The sequence below is a fragment of the Cricetulus griseus genome, chromosome 2 (assembly GCF_003668045.3).
Source record: "Cricetulus griseus strain 17A/GY chromosome 2, alternate assembly CriGri-PICRH-1.0, whole genome shotgun sequence".
In the NCBI taxonomy this organism is placed as follows: Eukaryota; Metazoa; Chordata; class Mammalia; order Rodentia; family Cricetidae; genus Cricetulus; species Cricetulus griseus.
In genome coordinates this window covers 150,479,410-150,505,853 of record NC_048595.1, presented here as the reverse complement: position 1 = coordinate 150,505,853, position 26,444 = coordinate 150,479,410, and the positions used below count along the sequence as shown (strand labels likewise).

Genomic DNA, 26,444 nt, shown 5'->3' with positions numbered 1-26,444 from the left:
TTAAAGCAGGGCAGTTATATAATTTATTTGAAGCAGTACATTTTCTGTTTATTGAACAGTTTTCTTGTACTTAAACCAGGAAAAAAATTTTAAAGAATATTTCAGTGGCTTAATAAGCCTAAATGATGATAGTGGTGAGTGAAGTGATGGGGGAAGTGGTTTTCGATTTTAAAGCACAGCTAATTGTTAAGAATTTGATAACTCTTTTACTTCATGCAAAACTAGTATACAATATAAAAGTTCTAAATTTTCCTAGTATTTTGATGTGTGAAAGTAAATTTAGAAATGGATGGAGATAAAATATTGCAAAGCATGTGATATGATAAACAGTAATCCAGAGGGGTGTGTGTGTGGTGTGGTGTATTGTACATTATCTTAACTTCAGCTACATTTGTAAAATATCTAGAGTTTCCATTCCTTTCTTTTTCAACAAAGTGGGGTAATTAGAAAAGACCAAAACCTCCCTTTATCTAGAAAAAGTTAAAAGTACAACTTACATCCCTTTCAAATGAGCAGGTAGAGATTTTTAAACACCTGACAATGTATTTTCTGACATATAGTTTTGTAGAATTGCAAACAGTTCTGCATCTGTTACATGTGCAAACAGAGACAGCCAGGCTTTGAATGCTCTAAGAGATTATATTAACATACATTTGTCTTTCATTCATTCAAATTCAACTTAATTTCAGTAAACAAAAGAAGATGATGGGCTGAAATACATTTACAAATACAGATCTGCAGAACAGAATACAATAGTGCAGTACCAATCTTAGGAGTATACACTCTTCGTTTAAAGAATAAGCATGGAAGCTGCTTCACGGAAACTGGCACTGAAGAGTTAATGAATGCAATGTTTAAGCAAATGCTCAGTTGCTCATGGTATGTTGCAGTCAACTATGCACCCAACCTCAAGTGAAGCCAACAAAAAGAAAATCTAAAAAAAAGGAAACATTTTTGGTTCAAAGGGACTCAGAGACATTTAGCATATACAGGCTTAAATACCACTGTGTCAAAACTGTAGAACAATGTAACCCATTCATAAAGATAAATTCTCTATTACTCTGACATACTTGGAAAGTTAAAAATTAACTACTACTACCATTATTTTTAAATTTTCTAAAACAAATTGTAATTCTCTTTTATGCAAGATTTAAAAAATAATAGGTGAAACTTGACAAGGCCAGGATTAAAAAAAATAATGGCAACATATTATCACCAAGAGCACACAAGTGGCCCTATTGGCTCAGACCAACTAACTGAATCACACTGACTTTATCATACTAGGATAGATCATTCTTCCCCAACTTAGCTCAAACCAGGAAAATGTTGTATCATTACACTCTACTGTCAGGATATTTTTGCCAACAATAGCTGTCTCTATAATATTATAACTTTTTAGTCTAATTAAGTATTTTATGTATCTTAAGATACATTTAGTTCAGGTAAACTTGAAATTGACATTCTTATGACACGTAGGATGGCTACCTTGATGACAACATGTACAAACTCTCATTTTCTTTTCAATTCTGGTCTTTGCAGAAACCAAACATTTAGCAAGAGATTTTTCATGTCTAAAAATTAAGACTTTCATGGAATTAAAATGACAAAGAACTTCCAATGAACCACATATATGGAAGAAACTCTTTCAACAGATCTAAACTAATTTACAAGAATTCAGAGCCAGCCTGGGCAGCAGTATATTAAAAGCTATTGCCAATCACACACTTGCTATCATGCACTGAATAACAAGATATAATCTTTGAATTATATACGTACAAGATTTTTAATGACTACTCAAGTTATGTGGCCCAGCCAACAAATATTACATATTCACAATAAACATTCTGCCTTTATTAGCCTCTAATTAAATCAAGAGTGATCCATTGGCTCAGTTGTGTTAGTCGTCTCAGCATCTTGACTATCCATCTCTTCAGGTTCCTCCATGGAATTTTCTTTTTGTGCTTTTGGCCTTGTGGCAAATGCTGCTCCCAGTGAATCTGCCACACAACTATCAGTTGTTTCAGTATTCAAATTCTCCGTGCCACCAGTTATAGAAAAAGATTCAGGCAAGCCAGTCTGAAGACTCCCGGGCCTCCCAGAAGAACTCACAACTTCTACTTTCCTTTGAGAAAGATCAGATGGTGTCTGCTCTGTACTTTGATCCCGCAAGTGCTTGTCCATTGAAGCCTGAATAGAAGAAACCATTTCCTGCAATTTTTTTCGCTGGGCCTCAACCACATCAGGATCAAGCTGCCTGCCGTCTCTCATTGTTACTACTCCAGGAGCTATTCGAATAAGCTCACTGTTACTAGGAGCAGCTGTGAACACAGGAGGTTCTGTTTTAATGGAACTATTACTAAAATCTGTCCCTGTATTATGCTTTCTTACAGCCAGAGTTTCCCTAGCTCTGGGATCAATGTGTGGGTTACTGGATGCAGTTCCTAGAGAATGCCCCTTTCCCTGAAAGGCAGTTACATTGTGAAGTTGCTCAGATTTCTTTTTCACTACTCCACCACTACCTAGTTTTAATAACCCATGGGAGGGGCTTGATTCCCTACTTCTTGTAGTAGACTCTGCTCGAACCTGACTTACAGCCTCTTTAACTAAATCTTCAACATCAGGACCAATGGGGAAATGTCCTGCAGCATCGACACACAACTCCAGTCTATCTTCAGAAGCATTATAAACAAAAGTTTTGCCAGGTAGATGTGGAAAAGTACAATGTTTGCCATCAGCCATGCCTAGAGAAAAGAAAAGACATTTAACATATTAAGATCTTATTTATAATACTACCAAAAGCATAACAAAGATATTTATGGCCAAAATAGTGAATTTCTGACAGCAAGAAATAGATGAGCAGCTTTCAAAAATTATTTGCTTGAAAATAATTTATTTATTCTACTATAAAAAAACAAAAACAGTAAGACCTTAAAGTAATTCTCCCAGAAAATGGGGAATATATACATGAAATTATTATCCTATACCAAAGTTAGGAAAGGAAGTTTAAACAAACATGTGAATTACAAAAACCAGCTACAATGTAAGCCAATAAGAAAATGTAATTTTATTTACTAAAATTTAAATTATTTCAATCAAATATTAATTTCAATAGTAGGCAAACTGTCAATTAATAAAAATCCAGGTAGAAATTTCTCTTGATATGCTTCTGGCATCATCAACTTGAAGAAAAAAAAATTGAAGGTGCCAGCCCTATTATAACTCAAGAGCAGGGAGCTGCCACCAAGTACATCCTCAGGTCCTGCCAAACCATACAATGAAAGAAAATATTCAAGTCAGAGATCTGGTCTAAGTGGCTTTTTAAAAAAAACAAAAACAAAAAACAGTGTTCGTGCCTTTAATTCCAGCACTCAGGAGGTGGAGGAAACAGGAGGATAAGGTGTTCAAGGCTAGCCTGAATGAACTTCCAACAACACACTAATTCACCACTTCTCCCCACTTTCATTCATGTGGACTACACGTGGATATTCAGAAATGAAAGAGCTACAGGTCTGTTTAGGCATTAAAGGACAACAGGAAATACTATAAACAACTTTATTCCACTACATTTGACAACATGGATGAAATGAACAGATATGTTGAAGAGATAACCTTAAGTGTACTACCTGTTGATGCATAACATATTGCCATTATTGCTCTTTTTATATAAATATATACATATATATAAGCTAATTGAAACTCAAATATATGAATCCAACGTGTTTCAGTGAATGCTCACCTGTGCATGCAAATTTGATTTCATCTTTAGTAAGTAGTAAAGTTATATGCTTGTCAAAAACAAAAAAAGTAAGTGACACACTGGAAGACAAATGTCACACAATTTCAATTTTATGTGTAACCTAGAAATGATGAACTTATGGGAACAGAGAGCAGAATTGTGGCTATTAGGCTTCAATGTGGGACTTTTAACAATGGGGAAACGATTGGTTTAAGGATATAAAACTGCAGTTGGACAAGAGGCATGGACTCTGTGATGTCTTGAGGTCTACTGAGAGCATGATAAATATGGTTGATAACAATATGCTATATTTTAAAAGTTGTGAGATAGTATACTTTAAGTGTTCTCAAAACAAAAATGATGAGTATGTGTGATAAAACATGTTAATTGGTTTAATTTAGCCATGCCATTGTGAACATACTGTATTGTATATCATAATTGTGCATGACTTTATTTATGAGCTAAATAAAAGAATGGGGGAAAAAAAAAAAGAGAACTACCTATTACAGAAATTAAATTCACAGTAAAAACCTGACCAACAGGAGGCTGGAGAGGTAGCTTAAGAGCTTAGTGTGCTTTTTCCTCTTTCAATTCCAGTGGCTCCATTCCCCTGTAATTCCAGCTCCAGGGGATTCAACATTTCTTCTAGCCTCGGAGAGCACCCTTACATATATGGCATGCACACAATGAAATATACACATATATGTAGAAAAATTTAAAATATACAAAATAAAGTAAATCTTAAAAAACAAAACTGCCCAAGGATCCCTTCTTGCCTCTTCAATACACGTGTTACACATGCATGCATGCAAGCATTTTAGTAACTTAAAAAAAAAAGTAAATCTCTGTGTTTCATTTCTAAATTGTCTATACATTCACTGAGATCACAGGAAAAAAATTCCAGCAGATTTTTGTTGTTGTTGATATCAATAACCTGATCCTAAAGTTTATATGGATTAACAAGGACCCAGAATAATACCCTCCCCCCAAAAAATTATTTTCAGGGAAAACAAAGGAATATTCACACTGATTTATTTCAAGAATCACTATAAAAATACAATCAAGTCATGGCACTAGAAAAAGGAGAGACAAAACACAGAAAAAAAAAAATCCTCTACAATTAGACCTACAGTCAATTTGCTTGAGTTTTTGTCTGGTTTTGGGTAATTTGATGGTTCTAAGAGCTGAACCAGGGTCTTACTCTAGGCAGCTGTTCTACCACTAAGTTATAGTCTCAGCCCTTTCTAATTTTGAGACAAGGTCTTGCTAGGTTTCCCAGCTAGGCTCTGAACTTGCAGTAATTCCTGAGTGCCTCAGCTTTGAGCAGCTGCTGACTATAGATCTGTGCCACCACACTTGGCTTCAAGTGACTTTTAAAGCAAATTTACCAATATAATTTACTCTTTAAGGCATCAAAATAAGCTAACATCTGTTCAACGATGTTCACAGCAGCACTATTTGTAGTAGCCAGAAACTGAAAGCAGCCTAGATGCCCCTCAACAGAAGAATGGATAGATAAAATGTGGTACATTTATACAATGGAGTACTACTCAGCGGAAAAAAGCAAAGCAATCTTGAAATTTGCAGGCAAATGGATGGAACTAGAAGAAACCATTCTGAACGAGGTAACCCAATCATAAACAGACAAACATGGTATGTACTCACTCATATGCAGATTTTAGACATAGAGTAAAGGATTACCAGCCTATAATCCACACTGCCAGAGAAGCTAGTAAACAAGGAGGACCCTAAGAGAGACATACATGGTCCCCTGGAGAAGGGGAAAGGGTCAAGATCCCCTGAGCAAATTGGGAGCATGGGAAGATGGGGGAGGGAGCTAGGAGAATGAGAAGGGGAGAAGGGGAGGGGTGCAGAAGACATGAGGGAACAGAAAGGTTGAGTCAGTCGAGAATAGAAGATAACAAGAATGGAGATATCATAATAGAGGGACACATTTTAGGTTTACAGAGAAATCAAGCACTAGGGAAATGTCTGGAGATCTACAAAGATGACACCAGCTAACAATCTAAGCAACAGAGAGGCTACCTTAAATGTCCTCCCCTGATAATGAGATTGATGACTGACTTATATGCCACCCGATAGCCCTCATCCAGCAGCTGGTGGAAGTAGAAGCAGACACCCACAACTAATCACTGAACTGAACTGGAATCCAGTTGCAGAGAAGGACCAGTGAAGAGCAAAGGGGTCCAGAGCAGGCTGGTGAAACCCACAGAAACAGCTGACCTGAACTTCGGGGAACTCTTGCTCCCCAGACTGATAGCTGGGATACCAGCGTGGGACTGATCCAGACCCCAGGAACATAGGTTTCAGTGAGGAAACCTCGGAAATCTACGGGACCTCCTGTAGTAGTTCAGTACTTATCCTTAGCATAGGTGTGGACTTTGGGAACCCATTCCAAATAGAGGGATACTCCCTGAGCCAAGACACTGGGGGTGGGCCTAGACCCTATCCCAAAGGATATGATAGACTCTGATGACCCCCTATGGACGGCCTCACCCTCCCTGGGGAGCAGAAAGGATATGGGATAGGTAGGGTTTTAGTTGGGGGTGGGGGTGGTGCTAGGGAACTGGGATTGACATGTAAAACAATCTTGTTTCTAATTCAAAAAAAAAATCTGCAAAGACAAAAAAAAAAAAAGAAAAAAAGAAAAAAGAAAAATAAAAGAAAAAAGAAAAACCAGATGCTAAATGGAATAAAGGGAGTGGTGACCTCCATGGTGTTTCAAATGTCAGGGTCATGGGATACCTGCAAAAGAAGCAGCAGACTGGGCATGGAACCAGTCTAAGGGAGGTTAAGTGTATTGCAGTCAACAAAGCTGAAAGGAGTTTGAGATCTGAAGAGGCCTTTGACATCAAAGAGATACAGAATTTGGAGTTTGCTCTGCTGCTTTTCAGTCTTGATTTAGTCTAGTATTTTCTCACTATGCTTCCTTTCTTTCCTTTTAGAATAGCAATATATATTTTGTAGAATTATAAAAAAAAATTTGCTAACCACTCATTAATGATATGTACATAAAACAGTAAAAAATAAAAACCATTTAACATTGAGAGGGAAAAAAAGAAGAAAGCAAATACATCAAAGGATTAATCAATGTCACTTTATTTGAGAAATGCAAATAAACTACTGTGGGCTCGTGCTATAAGTGTATTAAAAGTTTTGTTTTGTTTTCTTAAGAACAAGAACTGAATCCAATGATACAATTTCATCTTAGTGTGAGAGGCAGAGACAGCAGATCTCTAAGTTTCAGGCCAACAGTCTACATAGCAAGTTCCAAGTAGCTAGGGATATACAATGATACCCTGTTTCAAAACAAACAAACAAACAAAAAACAAAAAACAGCTGGCACTGGAGATGGCTCAGTGGTTAAATGTGAGTCACTCTTGAAGACCTGAATTTGATTCCCAAGACCCTTGTTAGGTGCATGTAATTCCAACTCCAGGGGATTGGAAGTGTCTGACCTCCTATGGCACCTGCACACACATGCACAGACCCATAAACATGCACATAATTTAAAATAATAAACTTTTCAATTAAAAACAAAAACTGGTAGTGCTTGCCATCAAGCATTAGGACCCAAGTTTGAGCCCTCAGAAACCATGTAAAAGAGACAGGAATGGTGGTGTACTCATATAACCCAAGCATTAGGGCAGCAAAGACAAAAGGATCCTTGGGACTCACAGGCCAGCCAGCCTAGCCTATCTGATGAAAGACCCTATCTCAAAACTCAAGGTAGGCAGCTCCTGAGGAACAACATTTCAAGTAGCTGTCCTCTGGCCTCCACATGCAAACACATGTGAACACATGCCCAAACATACAGTGTACCTCACATATACACAAACACAAGCACATACAGACCCACACAAAAGTGACACTACCAAATGCCAACACAGATCTAAAACAAGTGGAATTTTCATATAGTGCTAATAAATGAAAAAATAGTCTAATCACTTTGGAAGATAATGTAGAAGTGTGTGTGGGTGTGGGGGGGGTGGGGAGTGGGGGGTTGCACACGTGTCATGTGGAAGCCATAGGTCAACACTGGCTTTCTTCCTCTCATTCTCACCTTGTTTTTTCCAGATAGGATTCATTCCATTAATCCTACAGCTCACTGATTTGTCAACACTGTCTGGCCAGCCAGCTGCAGAAATACTTCTGTCTCTACTAGGACTATAGGCATATGAGTTATGCCCTGTTTTTTACATGAGTGCTGGGTATCTGGACTAAAAGTCCTAAACTTAACTCATGTAGCAAGTACTTTACACCAACAGAGCCATTTCCCGAGTCATGGAAGTTTCCTTTTCTTTTTTCTTTTTTAATTTAAATTAGAAACAAGCTTCTTTTACATGTAAAAATATGGAACGCTTCACGAATTTTCCTGTCATCCTTGTGCAGGGGCCATACTAATCTCTGTATCATTCCAATTTTAGTATATGTGCTGCCGAAGCAAGCACGGAAGTTTCTTATAAAAGATATATACTTACCATGACTTTATAGTCCATTAAGTATTTACCAAAGAGAAATGAAAAACTTGCATGGAGCCAGGAGCAGTAGCGCATGCTTTTCATCCCAGCACTGGAAAGGCAGAGGCAGGTGAATCTCTGAACTCAAGGCCAGCATGGTCTACAAAGCCAGTTCAGGACAGTCAAGGCTATATAGAGAAGCCTCATCTCATAAAATAAATAATAATAAATAAATAAAACAAAAATATGTAAATACAAAAACTTGTACAAAAATGATAAATGTTTATAGGGACTAGATTCATGGTAGCTAAAAACTGAAAACAGTTCAAACATCTTTTGGTTGAGGTCTTTTTTTCAATTTATGTGTATGTGTCTGTGACTTTATGCTCCATATATAAGGAAGGGTGTTTGTGGAGGCCAGAAAAGGGCAACAGATTCCCTGGAGCTGGAGTTACAGGCTTGTGTGCTCTGCCCAAAGTGGGTGTTGGGAACTGAACCTGGATCCTCTCCAAAGAGCAAAGAGCATTCTTAATCAATTGCTGAGCCATCTCTCCAGACCCAATTATTAATTTATTATTTAATGTGCTACATACATTCAACCAGTGAAATATTATTCAACAATGAAAATGAAATTAGCTTCTAATACTAATACACTAAAACAGAAATGAGACACATACATTGCCCTTTTTTTTTTTTTCTATGCTATGTCCTACACTGCCTTGGGGCTTTGCTAACAAGATGGCTATTTGACCTCCATATGCAAAATAAAAAATCCCTTATATAATTAAAAAAAAATCAGAAAAAGCATTTTTCTCCCTAAAGGACAGTGTGATAAATATTTTAATTATAGTGAGCTGTAAGGTATCTGTTACTATTCAGTTCTAGTACTGTACTGCAAAAAGAACAACAGGTAGTATGTGGACATGAATCTACATGCCAACAAAACTTCACACCTAACAGATGTGACATGTCCCTTGGGCTAGTTTACCAACAATGTTAGGCAAAAGGAACCAGGCACAAAAAGTCACCCTGATGCAATAAGAAAAAGGAAAATAAATGAACTCGGAAAACAAAACAGTGGTTGCCAGTGTGTGGGAACTAAAAAATGGGGGTTGGCTAAAAATCTGATGTAATAGAAAATATTCTGTGTTTTTAACTAGGTAGATGCATGACTGCTTATTCCTCAAAATCCATATACAGGGTATAGAGTGAATATACAGGTTCTGAGAACTTCTAATCCAACAATCCAAAATCCATAATGTGTCAAAATCTGAAACTTTCTTTAGCACAAAATAATGCCACAGTAGAAGATTCTATACTGCGAAACTGGCTTTGAAACACAAAATGACTTATGGACATTATACAAAATTATCTGCAGACGATGTGTTTAAGGCAGGTATGAAACATGAATTTTTTACTTGAGTTCCGTTAACAAAATAGCTCACTGTGTGTGTGTGTGTGTGTGTGTGTGTGTGTGTGTGTGTGTATTGCATTAGGGACACTTCTCTAAATCCCCCCAAATCAAAAAATGCTTTTGGTTCCACATATTCTAGGTATATGATACTTAATTTGTACCTGTATCCCCATGAAATGTGAATTTTACTCTGTATAAAACATGTCTCAACAAACCTGTCTCTGGACTGACAAGACGACTCAGCAGATGAAGTGTTTCCCAAACAAGCTTGACAACCTTAGTTCAATGCCCAGGACCCAATGACCCAATGTGGAAACAAAGAACTGACTCCTGAAAGTTATCCTCTGACCACAAACAAACAAGTTGTGACATGTGACACCGTACACACTTAAACACACACTCACTCTCTTTCTCACACACAAATCATATACATAATAGTAATAAAATTGTTTATAATACTAATAATTCTGTCTTTTTTAAAAAGATATTCTTTGCTTCAAATGAACTGAAAGAAGAAAATATTTGCTTGATATTTAAACACTGACAATTTGGGTGAAATTAAAATATTTCACATTATATATACACATTAAAAGTATTTAATTATGAAATTATATATCAGAGATTTACTTCAAAATAGTCCAGTCGAGAAGAGAGTTGAGACATATTAATAATTGTGGAAGCCAGGTGGCAGGCGCATGGTGCCCATAGAAACACTCTTGCTACTTTATATGTCTGAACATTTCTATAACAGCCTAGTTTGGATTTGTTTTGCTTACGTGAACACCACAAAATTTTGTACTTAATGTCTATAAGGCTAGGTAAGAGAAATCATAAGCTAAACCAGAGTGATAAATTTGAAGCAAAAAGTACTCATGTTACATTTCTGCAAAAATATAGAAGCCTAAATATGCCATGCCAACTTCTCTCCCAAGTTATTAAAATCTGATAGGTATAACTACACTAACATAAAAGTGTATTTATTTTTATACACAAAGAAGTTAAATGTAAAAACAAGCTGTTTCCCAAAACTTAGAAAGCAATGAGATTTGCCAATCACTACCAAAATCAAACAATCAAAATACTGTATTATCTAGTTCTAGGACAGTCACAAGCAGTATAACCAGATTCACTTCTTGTGGATTTCACAACTTGTATTCTTTAGTCATTAAGGACCAAAACAGGAGCAAGAAAGCAATACAAAAATTTATGGCACCTGCCTTTAATCCCAGTACTCAGGAGGTAGAGGCAGGTGGATCCCTGTGAGTTCAAGGCCAGCCTGGTCTACAATGCGAGTTCTAGGGAAGGCTCCAAAGGCACACAGAGAAACCCAGTCTCTAAAAACAAAACAAAATTATTAATTATACTGCCGAAAACATACCTGACTACATCAGGATAATAACAAGGCACATGGTAAAGAAAAATATTGTATTTAAAAATACACACACATGGGGTATGGGACAATGCATCAATCAGTGAAGTTCAATCCCCAGAACACACTTAAAATACCAATGCTGGGGAGACTGAGATAAGTGGATCTCTGGTGCTCCCTGACCAGCTGGCCTACTTAGTAAATACCAGCCCATAAGAGACCTTAGCCAAAACAAACAAACAAAAAATCACTGTGCCTATAGCACCTGAAGAATGATACCTAAGACTCTGCTCTAGCTTTCACTCACGTATATATGTACCCTCCTCACACACAAGCATGCATATACTTATACACAAGGCTGGGATGTAGTTCAATGGTGGGATGCTTACACATGCACACACCACATACATGTGGCTCAGTGGTAGAATACTTGCCTAACATGTGTGAAGTCTTTCGTTCAATCCTTAGTACAAAAGAAGAAGAAAAAGAAAGAAAGGCCTCTCGGGCTGGAGATGGCTCAGTGGTGGAGATCATGTACTGTCTTTGCAGAGGATCCCAGTTCAGTTCCTAGCACATATGTCGGGCAACTCAAAGCCCCCGTAACTCCAGTTGAGGGGATCCCAACACCTTCTTCTGTTGTCTGAGAGCACCTGTACTCATATGCACATACACATGTATATATACATAATTTAATAATAAAAAGTGGGTGTGCCTCATAATGTTGTTCAGGCTGGCTGAGAACTCCTGGGCTCAAGCAGTTCTCTTAATTATCAACACCCCAACTTGGACTATAGGCATGTGGTACTAGGCCCAGCTGTCAAAATATTTAATACGATGCCCAGGTGTTAGTATCTTTAAGAAAATATCATTCGACTGTTCTTTTAAAGTATTATTACATTTTACTTATTTCATGTATATGCATGTGTGTACATAGGTACACATGTGCCATGGTGCAAGTGTGGAGGTCAGAGGACAACTGTGGGAGTTGGCTCTCTCCTTCTACCATGTGGGTCCCAAGGATTAAAACTCAGGTTGTCAGGCTTGGCGGCATGTGCCTCTATTCACTGAGCCATCTCGCTGGGCCCCTATTTGAACATTCTTCATTTTGTAATAGCTTAAATAGAAACATTATTCAAGAATAAAGTCAGAATTTAACTATACCCATAGTTTTCTTCATAATATTGTAGAATACACCACCCTGTTGGAACATGTGAGGAAGTCCCTTTGCATAAGACCATACATCTTCTCCTGAAAGACAAAAATAGATAAAATGTAAGCACAGACAAAAGAATGCCATCTTTGCCTCAAACAGAGATTGCAAGGCCAAGATCCAGAATGAGTATAACACAGATAAGATACAATGGCACACTAGAAAATGGATGGACTACATGAAAGTGGGAGCTATTACCAAATGCTGTCAACAAAAGAGCCTAGTCCCTGTGTTTGAAGGCTCATGTCACTTTTCAAGACACCATAAAAATCTAAATTTTTAATAAATTCCTTCAGTTTTTAAACATAGGAGCTAAGAAAAATAACTTTAAAGCTGCACAAACCAATACTGAGTATATTAAACAAAATATATCTGAAGTCTCAGAGTAGCTCAAGAGAGACTTGCTTGTAAACTCTGAGCAGGAACAGAAAAATTATTTTAAATATGCATTTTTAACTAGAATATAAAATTGTATGGTGTGTGTGTGTGTGTGTGTGTGTGTGTGTGTGTGTGTGTATTAAAAGTGAATAAAAAGAAAAAGAAATGGCCAGGGAGAAAAATAAGTAGGCAGACGGAATATAATTAACTTTTGTTATTCTAATGCTAAATAAAAAAAACAGAAATTTAAGGGGAAAAATATTAAATGTACCCAAAACACTCTTTAAAAACCACAAAATATTAAAAAACAAACTACTATTCATAAAATAGATCAAGAGGTTTCAAATACAAAACCAAGAACAGAACTGGAGTGCAATTTACAATAAAACACACACTTAGCATGCCCAAGGCTGAGGTTAATCCCTAGGAAAAGGGGGGGGGCATGGGGGGAAAGATTTTTCACATTTGAAAGCATCAAAGAATGAAGGAATAAAAGGTCATTTTTGTTTGTGAAGTATGGCTATGCCTATGTACTGCTTCTTTATGTTTTTTCTATCTGCTGAAGAACACAGGATTTCTTTACCAAGAAAGTTAGTTCACTTTAATAACAATAGCAATAATGGGTCACGTTTGTCTTTCTTACTAGAAAATTATACTATTGGAATTGAATTTTTTATGGAATGCACTGATGATACATACTAATTACTTACATGTTTACCATCCTTTCCCATACCATAAAGAGGGAAATGAAGTTGTATAACAGCTAAAGTTATTTTCAGAAAACCAGTTAAAACATAAAATTTTAAAAGCCTCGTTTTGTCATTTGTCTTCAGTTAATCAGAACATCCAGTTATACAAATACTTTATTTACTAATACAATACTAATCAATTCCCCCAAATACAAAAATATTAATAATTCTGGTAGAAGCTACTACACTGGTAAACTTGCCAAACTTCATATAGAAAAATTATTTCTATGGTGATGACCTTTCATTTAATTATAGTCATTTTTATCCTAAATGATCATAGTTTTTCTAAAATACTCAAGGGTATTAATTTAATTAGAAAACATCAAAAAGTATGGGGTAGCAGAGTTTGGGAATAGTTTTGTTTATTAGTGGGATTTTTGCCTAGTTTTGCTTTTTGTTTTGGGGGGTAAGAATCTGAACATGTGCCAAAGTGAGCTCCTACACACAACACTAATGAGAAAAATGTCACATTTCTTAGCATTTCATACTCCAGACTATGTCTTATTTCAGCACACCATGTATCTGTTTTCATCATCTCCCTATAAAGGCTATACAGACATTATTTTCCTAATCAGCCCCACTCCCCATGACATTTAAATAGCATAGATACAATACTGTACACACTATACTGTTTATGTAGTATTAGTGTCAAATTTTGTACATTAAGGGTAAGGTTTTTTTCACTAACGACCAAGAACTAATTTTTACCCCATTAAGAGAAATACTGCCCCATCACTGTTTGATTAAATAAAGTATAAATGCCAGCTAAGCCTCTATTATCTACCTATCTCTGAGCTGAGAAGTCTTTTTTTTTTTTTTTTTTTTTTTTTTGAGACAGGATTTCTCTGTGTAGCTTTGGAGCCTATTCTGGCACTTGCTCTAGACACCAGGCTGGCCTCGAACTCACAGAGATCCACCTGCCTCTGCCTCCCGAGTGCTGGGATTAAAGGCATGCGCCAACAACACCTGGCGAGAATTCACTTTTATAGTTTCTTTTACTATCATCTCTCTCCCTCACAAGCAAATAAGCTTAGAACAAAGCTTACATAATTACCCCAACATCACACAGCTAGTATGTGGCTGAATCCTGTGTATCAATCCAAAGTTTATAATACCCCTAAAATTAAACATCCATTAAGAGTTCAAATCATGTTAAGACAAACATCATGGCACTTCACAGTTCTGCTTATAAATGTGTATGGCATCAATTAGCTAAAGAAAAGAGACAAATTGCTTCCTTTAGTATATGAATACCTCCAATCAGTTATCTTTATTGGTTTTTAAAAAAAAAAAAAAAAAACAAAGGAAGGGGACTAGAGATCAGGATCTTTGTACAAGTCTACCACAGTCTCATAAAGCACTCCATGGCATCTTCTCCATCTATATTACTACTGTCTCTGTCTCCTGCCTACACTACTACTTTTCAACTATTCCCTTCTCAACTGGTTTTCTTTTGAGTCTTGTCCGCCCCAACTCCCTTGTTCATGCAGTGTTAAATCACACACTGAAGTGAAGCAGTCCAAAGATAATCCTCAGCTACACAGAGTCCCAAGGACAATGTCTAAATAAGAAAAAAAAAAAAAAAAAAAAAAAAACAGAAAAGAATATAGGTCAAAGCACAAGATCTCCTTTTCTATAATACAAAAGGCAGTCCTTCTCTACCAATCTCACACCAGACCTTACCTTGAACTTTTGTTGTTTTAAGACAGGTTTCACCATGTAGCTGAGACTAGCTTTGAACTCCCAGTCATCCTTTCTCTTCTTCCATCTCATGAATGCTGGAATTACAGGCATTCACCATCAACCTCAGTTACCTCTACCCTGACTTTTATGAAGCAACATAAAACTGTTCCAGTTTCCTAAAGGACAATAGCTGTTACATATTCCTTAAAAGGCAATTTAAAGAATAAATTTAAAATTCAGTAATAGTTCATCTGGTAAAGGCACAATTAATAATAAGCTGAGTTCAACCCCTGGGCCCACATGGTGGGAGGAGAACCAACTCCCCCAAGCTGTCCTCTGGCTTCCACACATGTGCTGCAGAGCATGTGCATGGTTGCACACACACACACACACACACACAATAAAAATAAAGAATAAAATTCTATTTAAGTGACACTTCTCTACAATTCCTCGATTTCTTCTTCTAAACGAGAAGGATTTCAGATTCAGGGAAAGGTCAGTCAGTGGCCTATCAGACTTTCTATTTCCAGGCCCTGGCACACAGCTGAGCAACTGCATTCCTAATACTGGTTGAGCAAACACATTGAATGAATACCACAAATGAGGCTTTTTTCTGACTGGAGAGATGGCTCAGCAGTTAAGAACATTGGCTCCTCTTCTACAGGACCTGGGTTTGAATCTCAACACCTACTTGACAATTTACAATCAGCTGTCTCTAGTTACAATGGATCTGACACCCTATTCTGGCTTTTGTGGGTACCAGGCACACAAGTGGTGCACATATACATGCAAGCAAAACACTAATGCGCAACATTGGGGGTGGGGGGTTTCCTTTTAAGCAATGCCTAAAAACAATTCAGAGGGGGAAAAAAATTGAAGTAGGGTAACTGTCCCTCTGGGAGCACTGGATCTGTAAAATGTAAGCAAGAGCACTACCTGTTTTCAAGATTCTAATAAGTCAAACTTGGCGAAAACAAAAAGCGGCTCCATCTCATTAGAGATACTCTCGAGGAGTATTGTGGTGAATCTGAATCTTCCATTATATCAACACATTTTACTGTGATAGTCCTCCAACTAGCTTTAGAGTCAGCTATTTTTCACACTACAACAGTAAAATATTTCTAGTTGATGTATTATATGTGAAGACACAAAAGTGCATACACCACTACAAATAACCTCTTTCCACAGTCTTCTGGAGTCCTTCCTACAGCCTTCAGTTCTCCTCTCTAAACAGAAGCTATATGTATTATAGTATGGTTTTCTTCTCACTTGGATTTTTTTTCCTATTTGAGAGATGATTTTTAATTTTTTAAATTTATGTTAAAAAGATGTTTTAAGAATATATATTCCTTTTCTTTTTCAGATTTATTTATTTACATATATTAGTGCTCTATCTACATGTAAGCCTGCATGATAGAAAGGGAATCAGATCCCATTATAGATTTTTTTGAGCCACCATGTGGTTGCTGGGAATTGAACTCAGGACCTCTGGAAGAACAGCCAGTGCTCTAAACCAGAGCCATCTCTCTAGCCCCAAGAATATATATATTTTCTAACAATAAAACAGAGTTGAAATGAATTTTTAAAAGGTTATAGAGGCCGGGCATTGGTGGAGCACGCCTTTAATCCCAGCACTCAGGAGGCTGAGGCAGGCGGATCTCTGTGAGTTCGAGGCCAGCCAGATCTCCAGAGTGAGTGCCAGGATAGGCTCCAAAGCTACACAGAGAAACCCTGTCTCTGTCTCGAAAAACCAAAAAAAAAAAAAAAATGTTATCATAGGCAGGCAAAATGGCTCAGTGGCTAGAGGCACTTCCAAGCCCAAGAACCTGCATTTGTTCCTGGGACCTACATGGTAGAAGGAGAGAACTGACTCCCGCAATCTGTCCTTTGACCTCCACAGGGACACAGGTGCACACACTAATATAATTTATTTTGAAAAATCATCATTCCAATTTTCTAACTGTAAATATTTCTGAAGGCAATTTGGAGGAAAGTTGGGAAGGGAGGGATACAGATAAAATAGCTACTAGGTATTATAATATTGCTGGACATGAAGAATAACTTTTTTAAAAAGTTTTTTTGTTGGGAGGCAGAGGCAGGCGGATCTCTGTGAGTTCGAGGCCAGCCTGGCCTCCAAAGCCAGTGCCAGGATAGGCTCCAAAGCTACACATAGAAACCCTGTCTTGAAAAACCAAAAAAAAAAAAAAAAAAAGTTTTTTTGACCCAGTTTGGCTTAGAAATCTCTATATAGCCTAATCTGGCCTCAAACTCACAGAAATCCTCCCACCTCACCTTAATCGTGCAGTGACTGTAGGTGTGCACTTACAAATGCCAGGCTTTAAGAGGAATAACCCAATATTCTACAGTATGGCATAACTATGTTTGACAACAACTAACTGTTTATTTCAAAATAATTAATAGAGAAGTATTTTAATGTTCGCAACGCAGGAAATGATGTGTCTGATGTGATAAATACACCAATATCCCTGATGTGGTCATTATACAGTGATAAGATGCACTGAAATATTACATCTTACCATATAAATATATTCAGTTACTATGCCAGTTAAAATTAAAATATATTAAGTAAAAATTTGAAGTTTCTCCTTGCAACTTGAAAACAAACTGAAAACTCTATCATATGAGTTACACACACACACACACACACAGACAAACACAGACTGCATGGAGGCCATGTATGTGTGCAGAGACATGGAGGTCAGAGGAGGACAGCCAATGCCCTGCTCTATCACTGTCTACCTTGTTCCTTTCAGACACTTCTCTCACTGAACCTAGAGTGTAAACAATCCTCGGAGCTCCACCCACCACAGCACTGGAGTTATACTGAATATTCTTACCCACCTACTCACCTCCCATATAAAATATATTTTAAAGACCCAAAAGAAATACTTAAAACTCTGAACTTGAGGTGGCTCAGTGGATAAATGCATTTGCTGACAAGCCTTCGAACCTGAGTTTAATCGCTGGGACGCACATGGTAGAAGGAAAAAAACAATTCACACAGGTTTTCCTCTGACTTCCATATGTACCCAGTAACACATGCACAAAATGAATAAATGTAATAAAAAAATTTTAAACTTAGTGAACTGAAAATGAAGCTTTTGTTTATTTTAGAGACAAAGTCTCATGTCACCCAAGTAAGCCTCCAACTCACTACACAGCTGGAGATGACCTTTTATTCCAGATCCTCTTCCCTCCACCTACTCAGTAATGAGCTTACAAACCAGGCATGCACCAGCACACTCAGTTTTATGCATTGCTGAGGCTTCACGAATGCTACACAAGCATGTTATCAACTGAACTATATTCCTAGACCTTAAATAAACAATTTGAGTAAATCTGAATTAGAATGAAGTTGCTTCTATTAGAGAGAATGCTCTCTTGCTCCTCCTAGGGATCCTCCCATTTAAACATTTGCTTTTATCAACACTCAAAACAATCTCTAAAGGTTATGTTTTGGTTGTTGTTGTTGAATTACAAGCATTTAGTTGAAGGGCAAGGTTTCAAAACCTACAGAAAACAATCTTCAGCATTCAGTTCTCTTTTATCAGTTGCTGAACGAGGATCAAACTCAAGTCTTCAGGCTTGGCAGCAAGTGCCTTTACCTGCCATCTTGCCATTCTAGTCAAAACTATTTCTAAGAAACATATCCCTGTTTCTACTTAATTCTCAGTCCCTTAAGTAAATCAAGTTTACCATTAAGTGTTAAATGATGTATTTATAATGCACATACATGGACCACAAACCCAATCATGTACAGGAATGTGCACACACACAGGAGTCTGTGTGGATATAATGATTAATTAATTTTTTTTCCTGGAAAGTACATATGTTAAGGACTACCAAATCTTACTTTATATACACTGGAACTCTTTAGAAGAAAATAACTAAATAAAATATATCAGTGGCTAAGCAATAGAAAGTGATTACTCTTCAAAGTATAATTACATAAATCATCACCTGTATTGTATAAAGACATATCTATATACATCAACATCATATTATGACTATTCTTACTACAAATGTACTACATATGAATAAGTAGAACCATCCAATGGCACATGAGGAATAACAATATAAACAAGCATGATCTAGATTTTAAACTTTCACCCAGCATTTGAAGAAAAATATAAAGAAAGAATATAGAGATCCAATGTCACCTTAAAAAAAAAAAAAAAAAAAAGCAACTGAGTTCTCTTTTGATTTTGGAAAATCCTGAGGTATTACGATGGACTTATATCTAAGCAGAAACATGTCTGCTAAGCATGCATGAGATCCTAGATTCAGCCACCAGTACCACCTTCATCAATACATTAAAAAAGAAATTACAAGTGTTATGAGGTTTTTGGGTGCTGGGGATTGATCCAAGTGGGCCCTAAATTTTAAAATTCTATAGTAAGAAGTCACAGTCCAGCCAGGCATTGGTGGCGCACGCCTTTAATCCCAGCACTCAGGAGGCAGAGGCAAGCGGATCTCTGTGAGTTCAGACCAGCCTGGTCTACAAGAGCTAGTTCCAGGACGGCCTCCAAAAGCCACAGAGAAACCCTGTCTCGAAAAACCAAAAAAAAAAAAAAAAAAAAAAAAAAAGTCACAGTCCTTTCAGGAAGAAAAGCAATACAATAAAATCCAACAAATGTTTCCATTTCTCAAAAGTTTGTAATAAACTGACATAAAATCACATTTTAAGTGAACTACAGACAAATCTTGTTTTTCACCTAAACCTATCTTACTTTGTGATAAAGCCATGATAATCAGAAAATAAAATAGAATACTAAGAAAAAAGAATTCTGGTAGACCATAGCTACCACAAAATGGTACAAATAACTAACTGGTCTACAAGGGAATATAGTAACATATTTTACAAAGCCATAATTGGGTTGATTTAAGCACTAAATGAAGATGGCTGCCTGTAAAAATTAAGTTCAATAAACCCCAGTGGTCTGGATAAAATGGATTAAAAGTACATATGAAATATCGCAGGAAAAATATTAGTGTATTTTATACTGGCATCATGATTCAAGGCAAATGTGACTAGTCCCATGAATTCCCCATACTGCAGACTATTATTTTGTTGATATAAACAATACAAAATCTATTTAATAACTATTGATCTTAAAAATAAAAGGAGGTAAGGTCCTACATTCAACCCTAGCACCACAAAAACAATAAAAGCTCAAAACAGTCCTTTTCTCTGCCTCATGACCTCCATGATATAAATTGTTGTGCCTTAACACACCCTCCCCACCGTGATAAATTGAACCATCGGAAGCTATGAGCTAACAAACAAACAAAACCACCCTCAAAAAAAGAAAAAACACATTCCTGGCTATAACAAGTCAGCACATTTCACCAATACAATCTCCAAATATATGTATGCTTTTTTTTTAATGCTATGTTATATATCTTTGGGGTTTATCATTTTTATGTTTTAATGAAAGCTATAAAAGCAGGAGGCTCCCTCAGCAGATACCCTCGTGATGATTTGAATGAGAATTGTCCCCTATAGTCTCTAGCATTGATAGATTGGTTCCCAGTTGGTGTTTCAGTAAATTTAGGAGGTGTGGCCTTGCTGGAGGAATTATGTCACTAGGTAAGGGCTCTAAAATTTCAAAGCCTCTTCCTGCCATTCCCAGTGAGCTTTCTACTTCCTTCGGGACATCTTAAAATGTGAGCCTAGTAGTGGTGGTACATGCCTTTAATCCCATCTCAGCGCTGGGAAGAGGCAACTGTGAGTTCAAGGTCAGCCTGGTTTACAGTTATTTCCAGGACAGCCAAGGCTGTTACACAATAAAACCTTGTCTCAAGAGGGAAAAGAAAAAAAAAAAAAAAAAGTGAGCTCCTGCATCCTGCCATGATGATGATGGACTCTTATCTCTCTGAAACCATTCTATTAAGTTGCCTTGGCAGGTGCTTTACCACACAGCAGCAGAAAAATAATACATAAGTTCACAGAAGGCAGGAACTGTGTCTCATTCATCTTTGTACCTCTGACATAGTCTCAGGCTCACAGCATACATTCATTTTGATGAACTAATCTGTGTTCATTCACTCAGCAAGCATTTGCTTGCTATCATACAAAGTAAGGTATTCATTAAAACAGGTTATACTGTCCATGTTTGTAAACTTCAAATCCAGTGCAGGGAGGAGCAAATAAATAAACAAACAAACAAGATCATTAAGTTTATAATATGTGTTATAAGGAAAATGAGGAGGATACAAAAACAAAGGGGCTCTACTTAGAATAGTAAACAAAAGTCTCTCAAACCTTTAGAGGACATATTCAAGACTACTAGTGAGAAGATACATAAGTAAGTACTGTAAAGCTTGATAAGCTATTTTCTAAACAAATATAAAGGCAGCTAATTTCTGCATTTTGAAATTTGCATTTTCCAAACAGCTCCTGTTGTTTTCTAGCATCACCAATCTAAACATCGAGTTACTAAATACTCTCTATTTTACATATGGTCATATGATTTAACTATTCCAAAACTAGTATTTTTACAAACACATTACTTTTAAAGAGTACCTTCTCTACATAATTAAAAAACAATCAGAGACAGATGAGTACTATTTAGACAGGAGCAGCTACTGTCATAGTGCTTTGCTTGTTTTGGGTTTTGATTTTGTTGTTGTTGTTGTCAACATTGGAGACAGTGTTGCTATGTAGTCCAGGCTCAAGAGAAGCTCATGATCTTCATACCTTAGGTTCCAGAGTGCTTGGAATGCTAGGATTACAGGTGTGCATCCACATACCAGGTTTGTGTTATTTTTTAAAGCAGAAGTAGCTCAAATTAGCAAAATATACCTATATACTTAAAATTCTGTGTTGGCAATAGATATGTACATATAAAAAAATCTGATGGATTGTGGATAACAATGTAAATATTAAAAGTGAAGAGGATTAGAACAGAAGGTGGTATCTTGGGAAACTCATTACAATCTAAACAGTTCTCAGAAAATTGGATGCAGGAAGCTTAAATCGATTTTTTAAAATAATTATAAACTGATATTTTTAATAATTTTCATTATAAAATATATTACCAGTTTGGGTGGTAGTGGTGCACGCCTTTAATTCCAGCACTCAGGAGGCAGAGGCAGGTGGATCTCTGTGATTTAAGAGACCAGCTGGTCTACAAAGTGAGTTCCAGGACAGCCAAGACTACACAAAGAAACCCTGTTTTGATAACCAAAAGAAAAAGAAAGACATTATTATCCTGTTTTAAATTTGGGAAATTGCCAGTCTTAAAATGTTTTCTGTAATATGTAGTTTTATCCATTTTGTGAGGATGTTATTTAATTTTTTCAGAGTTCTAAGAATACTTTACCCATGCTCATATCAACTACAAGAGATATTTTCTACATGAAAGCATCTGAAGTACTGGGGAGTTTGCATGAAATCACTAAGTAAGCAGTAGGACCAAGAATCAAATTGTGTCTTCTGATTCCAAAGATCATACAGTCATTCCTCTATTCCATGCAGTTTCTTAACAACCACGGCATCAGAAATATGGAAATACCTAGGTCTGCCTGCCAAACTAATTCAACAATATCAACTTGAAAGTCTGTACAGTTTTTAGATCTCCCATTAACTAGTAGGCTCCCAACTTAATAAACCAGTAATAAGGAATCTTCATTATAGTAACCCAAGGCCAAACTCACTACTATTTAGTAGTCTGAGAAAATAGAATCAAAAGCCAGCACCTTTCTAGCTGAAAGTTTAGTCTTAGAAAAATTAAGGCCCCTCTAACATTTAACATTTAAATTTTACTTCATGCTTAAAAACTTGTGTAAAGCATGCTAACACCGACTCAAAAGACAAAGGGTAAGCAAATAATGGAAGAAAAAAAAAAGAAAAGATGCACCTATCCCAAGTCATCTAAACATTGAAATTATGTATTTAACTGATAGTGTACTTTCCTTCAATTTATACTAAATTATTAAAAAGCAACTCTTAACCCCATTTCTATCTTTGTTTCTTATGAGCTATTCACTGCAATTATGGCAGTGTCACTGGACCATGAAATTAAACACAACCCAGTGTACACATAAGGAAAACATGATGAAGGAAAGGGAGAACAGGAAATGGAGGAGATAGGCTATTAGGTGGGAGTGCAGACTATAAACACCAGAAACTGCAATTCATCAAACAGGAAGTCCTAAGATCACATGACAGGCAGGAAAATGAAATTAAAACTAAGTGAAAAAGGATCAAAATATAAAGGCCTAAGAGCTCAGGCAAGGAGAAAAAGAAAGGGCATTACATAGATACATTTGTTTTTTAAACAATTTTTAAAATAAATGCTATTTAAATATCTTGATATATTTAAATAAATAATCTGGGGACAACTGAGGAACTACTTTCATTTTGCAGTTATACTTTCCTAATATTCACTCAATAATCATATTAATATCTACTACCAAAACACTAACGAAAATAATTTTCTCCTAATGTATAGAATCAAGGATTTATGGTAACCACAGTTTTTTTCTCCCCACAACAAAAAAAACTCAGTATTTTATACTTGCACCCATGACATACCATCAGACTTCAATTGCTCTTACCCATTAATGTTGCTAAAAGACACAAGGAGTACATTTCTTTGTCAGCTTGCTCCTGAAGTTCCTTGGATGACAGTTTGCCAGTAACAGCAATCTCATCTTGTTTCACAGTGTGGGCTGAGTGTGCTGCAGCGGACTGACCACCTTCTGCTTTGCCTTTTAAGATCTCTATTGTAATTCTGTCACCGTGCTGTAAAGGAACTGGCTCCTTTTCCATTCCTGCCTGGGGTGGCACTAACTCTTTAGGAGGAAAGCCATATCGAATACACTGTAAATACGGAGGAATGTTGAACTCTCTGGCTATACTTTCCTGAAGTTCAAAAAAGGTTGTTGAAGACTTAAGGGTAACCATGGACTGTCGTCCGTCATTAGTTGTTATCCGAATCTTCTTCTCCTTAGAAGTTGTAGGTGAGTAGGGAGCCTTGGTGGGGGTGGCAGGTGCAGATGATGGCCCATCACGAATAGTACTTGGAGAAACAGTTCTGGGCTGCCCCTTTTGCTCTTGTTTTAATTTCTCTGTTTTCCGTTTCTGCATTGCAGAAGCTTGTTCTGTGATGTTCTGTTGAATAGTTCTTTCAGTTTTACTCATGTTTAGTTCTTCCTTGTGCAAAGTTTTTGTTTTCTGTCCAGTAAGAATAATTTTAGTTGGTAGCTGAGATTCTAATTCTTGTCCTTGCACATCTCCAACTCTCTGAGCATGAGCACCATCTATATTTACAGGAGTGTAATCGTCAGGATTCTTTTTTGCAGTCTGATGCAATATAGTGTGGACAACTTTCTGAACTAGGATCTCACTCCCAAATTCACCTGGAAAGTGCTTGGTAACAAGTTTCATTGCAACATCATAAACATTACTATTCAAAGATGGATCACTTTCATACTGGAACCAATATACTGTTTCTCTGACTACTCTTCCTCCCCATTCCAGAGTGATAGGAAAAGCTTCTGGGAGGTTGTCATATTCTTTCCCTTCCCAAAAGTGTTTGAATCCACAACCACATTTGCCACCAGTAGACCTGGAATTAGTTCTGTCTCCATCCAAATACACGATAGAGCCATCGCCTCTGACTCTTCGCACAGATGTGCCATGGCACCAATTACAGGCTGTTAGATTACTCAATCCATAGTCTGGTACCAGAACATCTTTCACTGGATCATATGAACAAACCAAATTGTTTAAGGGAAAGCTGTAATTTTTGTCAGGCCTCAGCTGCCCATGAGTACTTTTTGCCAGGTTATACAGTTTCCCTCCTGGAGCCAACCACTCAGGAGGGACATGAAGTTCCGAAAGCGCACCACAGAGCAAACACTTGTGAAGGCGATTATCCATTACTGCTTTTTTAGCAGCTGCTGTAACTTCCTCAGGCTGAACTCCTATCACTCCAGTCCTTCTGTAGAAATATTGATGTACATCAGCAACCAAACTAGGATGGATACCATGTTTGTCCATAAAGACTTCTTCCATAGCAGCAACCAGCCTAAGTAAGTACTTATCTTGCAAACTTCTGTCTCCTCCAATAACACAACCACCATCCTCCTCAAGTTTGATGTACTTCTTAATAAGATCCTGAGGCACACCCCATGCTTTAGGAAGCAAATTCATGGGCAGTTTGGGCAAAGCAGTCCCTTTTATGCCTACCAAGGGAATATAATGGTTTCTACCGGAGCTACTCCAAGCAATACAGATTGGCTTGTTCAAATGGCCATCTCTCCCAGTGCATTTTTCTGCAGGGATGAGCCCAGGTAGAAAGGTGGCTGAATAATCACCAGAGCTTCTCATGCCACTGAGAGAATCTAAGAGAATGATGGGGCGATGTAACACATTGGCAAGGCCAAATATGTGGATGTTCCTCAGGCCTAAGGGGACACCTTCAGGTGGCACAAACAGAGGATCACACTCATTGATAATGTCCTCCCACTCGGCAGCATCAATGAAGTCATGAAACAGGGCTTGATATTGCGCCAGGTGCTGCTGAAAGTGCTGCTTAAGATTCTCCCTCAGGGCATGCCAGAAGAGCTCTCGGCCTACTAGAGCCCGAGACACAGCATGCACCAGGCAGTGTCCATCCCCATCCACATGCACTGGAATGAGGCATTCCTGACTTTTATTGGCCCGTTTGATATCCTCGAGAGTGTCGTGCAGATACAGGAGGCTTCCGGAGCGGTCCTTGCCGTAGCCCACTGTGTTGACGTGCTCTGGTTCGATGAGGAAGGCACGATCACCCAGTAACGCGCAATCGAACAGTTCGCCCTGGTTCATGTCCCGGAGAAGCTTGGCCCGGCCCGTTTGTTTGTCCATTCCATAGCGTGCCAATATGGGCGACAATAATTTGCAGTGGTAGTTGGAGAGGCCCATCACCTTTACGAGTTCCGTGTTCTTCTTGGGTGCTCCCGTCACCCCGAGCAGCGCGTTCCGCAGCAGATTGTGCAGCACCACGTCCGGGTCGGTCACCTCCTCCACTCCCAGCAGCTGTTGCTGCTCGTGCCGCTGTCCGCACTCGGTACACTCGATGCTGACAGAACCGGAGGCCGGGAAGAACAGGCGCGCCTGGCACTTGGGATCCGGGCAGCTCCCGGAAAGGATCCTCCGGTCCCTTCGTTTCGAAAGGCCCCCCGGAGTGGCCGCCGCCGCCAGCGACGACGAAGTCTGCGGAGCCTCGGGGGGAGGAGGCGGCGGCGGCAGCGGAGGCGGCGGCGGCGGCTGAGACATCGCGCTCGGCTCTCGCTCGGCGTCCCCAGCGACCCTCAAAGGCACATAGCCAGACCTCGGGCGGCCCGAAGAGGTCTAGTGCAGGCCCAGGGCAAATGGCTTTCCTCTCCCTACCAGTTCCTCCTCCTCCTGGG

General features: G+C 37.9%; 1 protein-coding gene and 1 non-coding gene across 2 annotated transcripts; both read right to left on the bottom strand.

The window, feature by feature from the left end:
• Positions 1-26,444, bottom strand: Vcpip1 (valosin containing protein interacting protein 1). The gene is made up of 3 exons (XM_027398871.2): positions 23,604-26,444; positions 12,162-12,248; positions 1-2,741 (listed from the first exon to the last, which is right to left on the bottom strand). The coding sequence occupies exons 1-3, from the start codon at positions 26,308-26,310 to the stop codon at positions 1,870-1,872; spliced, it is 3,666 nt and encodes a 1,221-aa protein (XP_027254672.1). The 5' UTR covers positions 26,311-26,444; the 3' UTR covers positions 1-1,869.
• On the bottom strand, positions 8,105-8,208 carry LOC113833804. Its single transcript, XR_003481954.1, has one exon. It is a non-coding gene; the product is annotated as a U6 spliceosomal RNA (small nuclear RNA).

Excerpts from the sequence above, each read along its gene's own strand:
- Vcpip1 (XM_027398871.2), bottom strand. The coding sequence starts at position 26,310 with ATGTCTCAGCCGCCGCCGCCGCCTCCGCTGCCGCCGCCGCCTCCTCCC. Across the intron at positions 12,249-23,603 it reads TCTTTTAGCAACATTAATGG|GAGAAGATGTATGGTCTTAT; the intron begins GTAAGAGCAATT and ends TTTGTCTTTCAG. Across the intron at positions 2,742-12,161 it reads TATTATGAAGAAAACTATGG|GCATGGCTGATGGCAAACAT; the intron begins GTATAGTTAAAT and ends TCTTTTCTCTAG.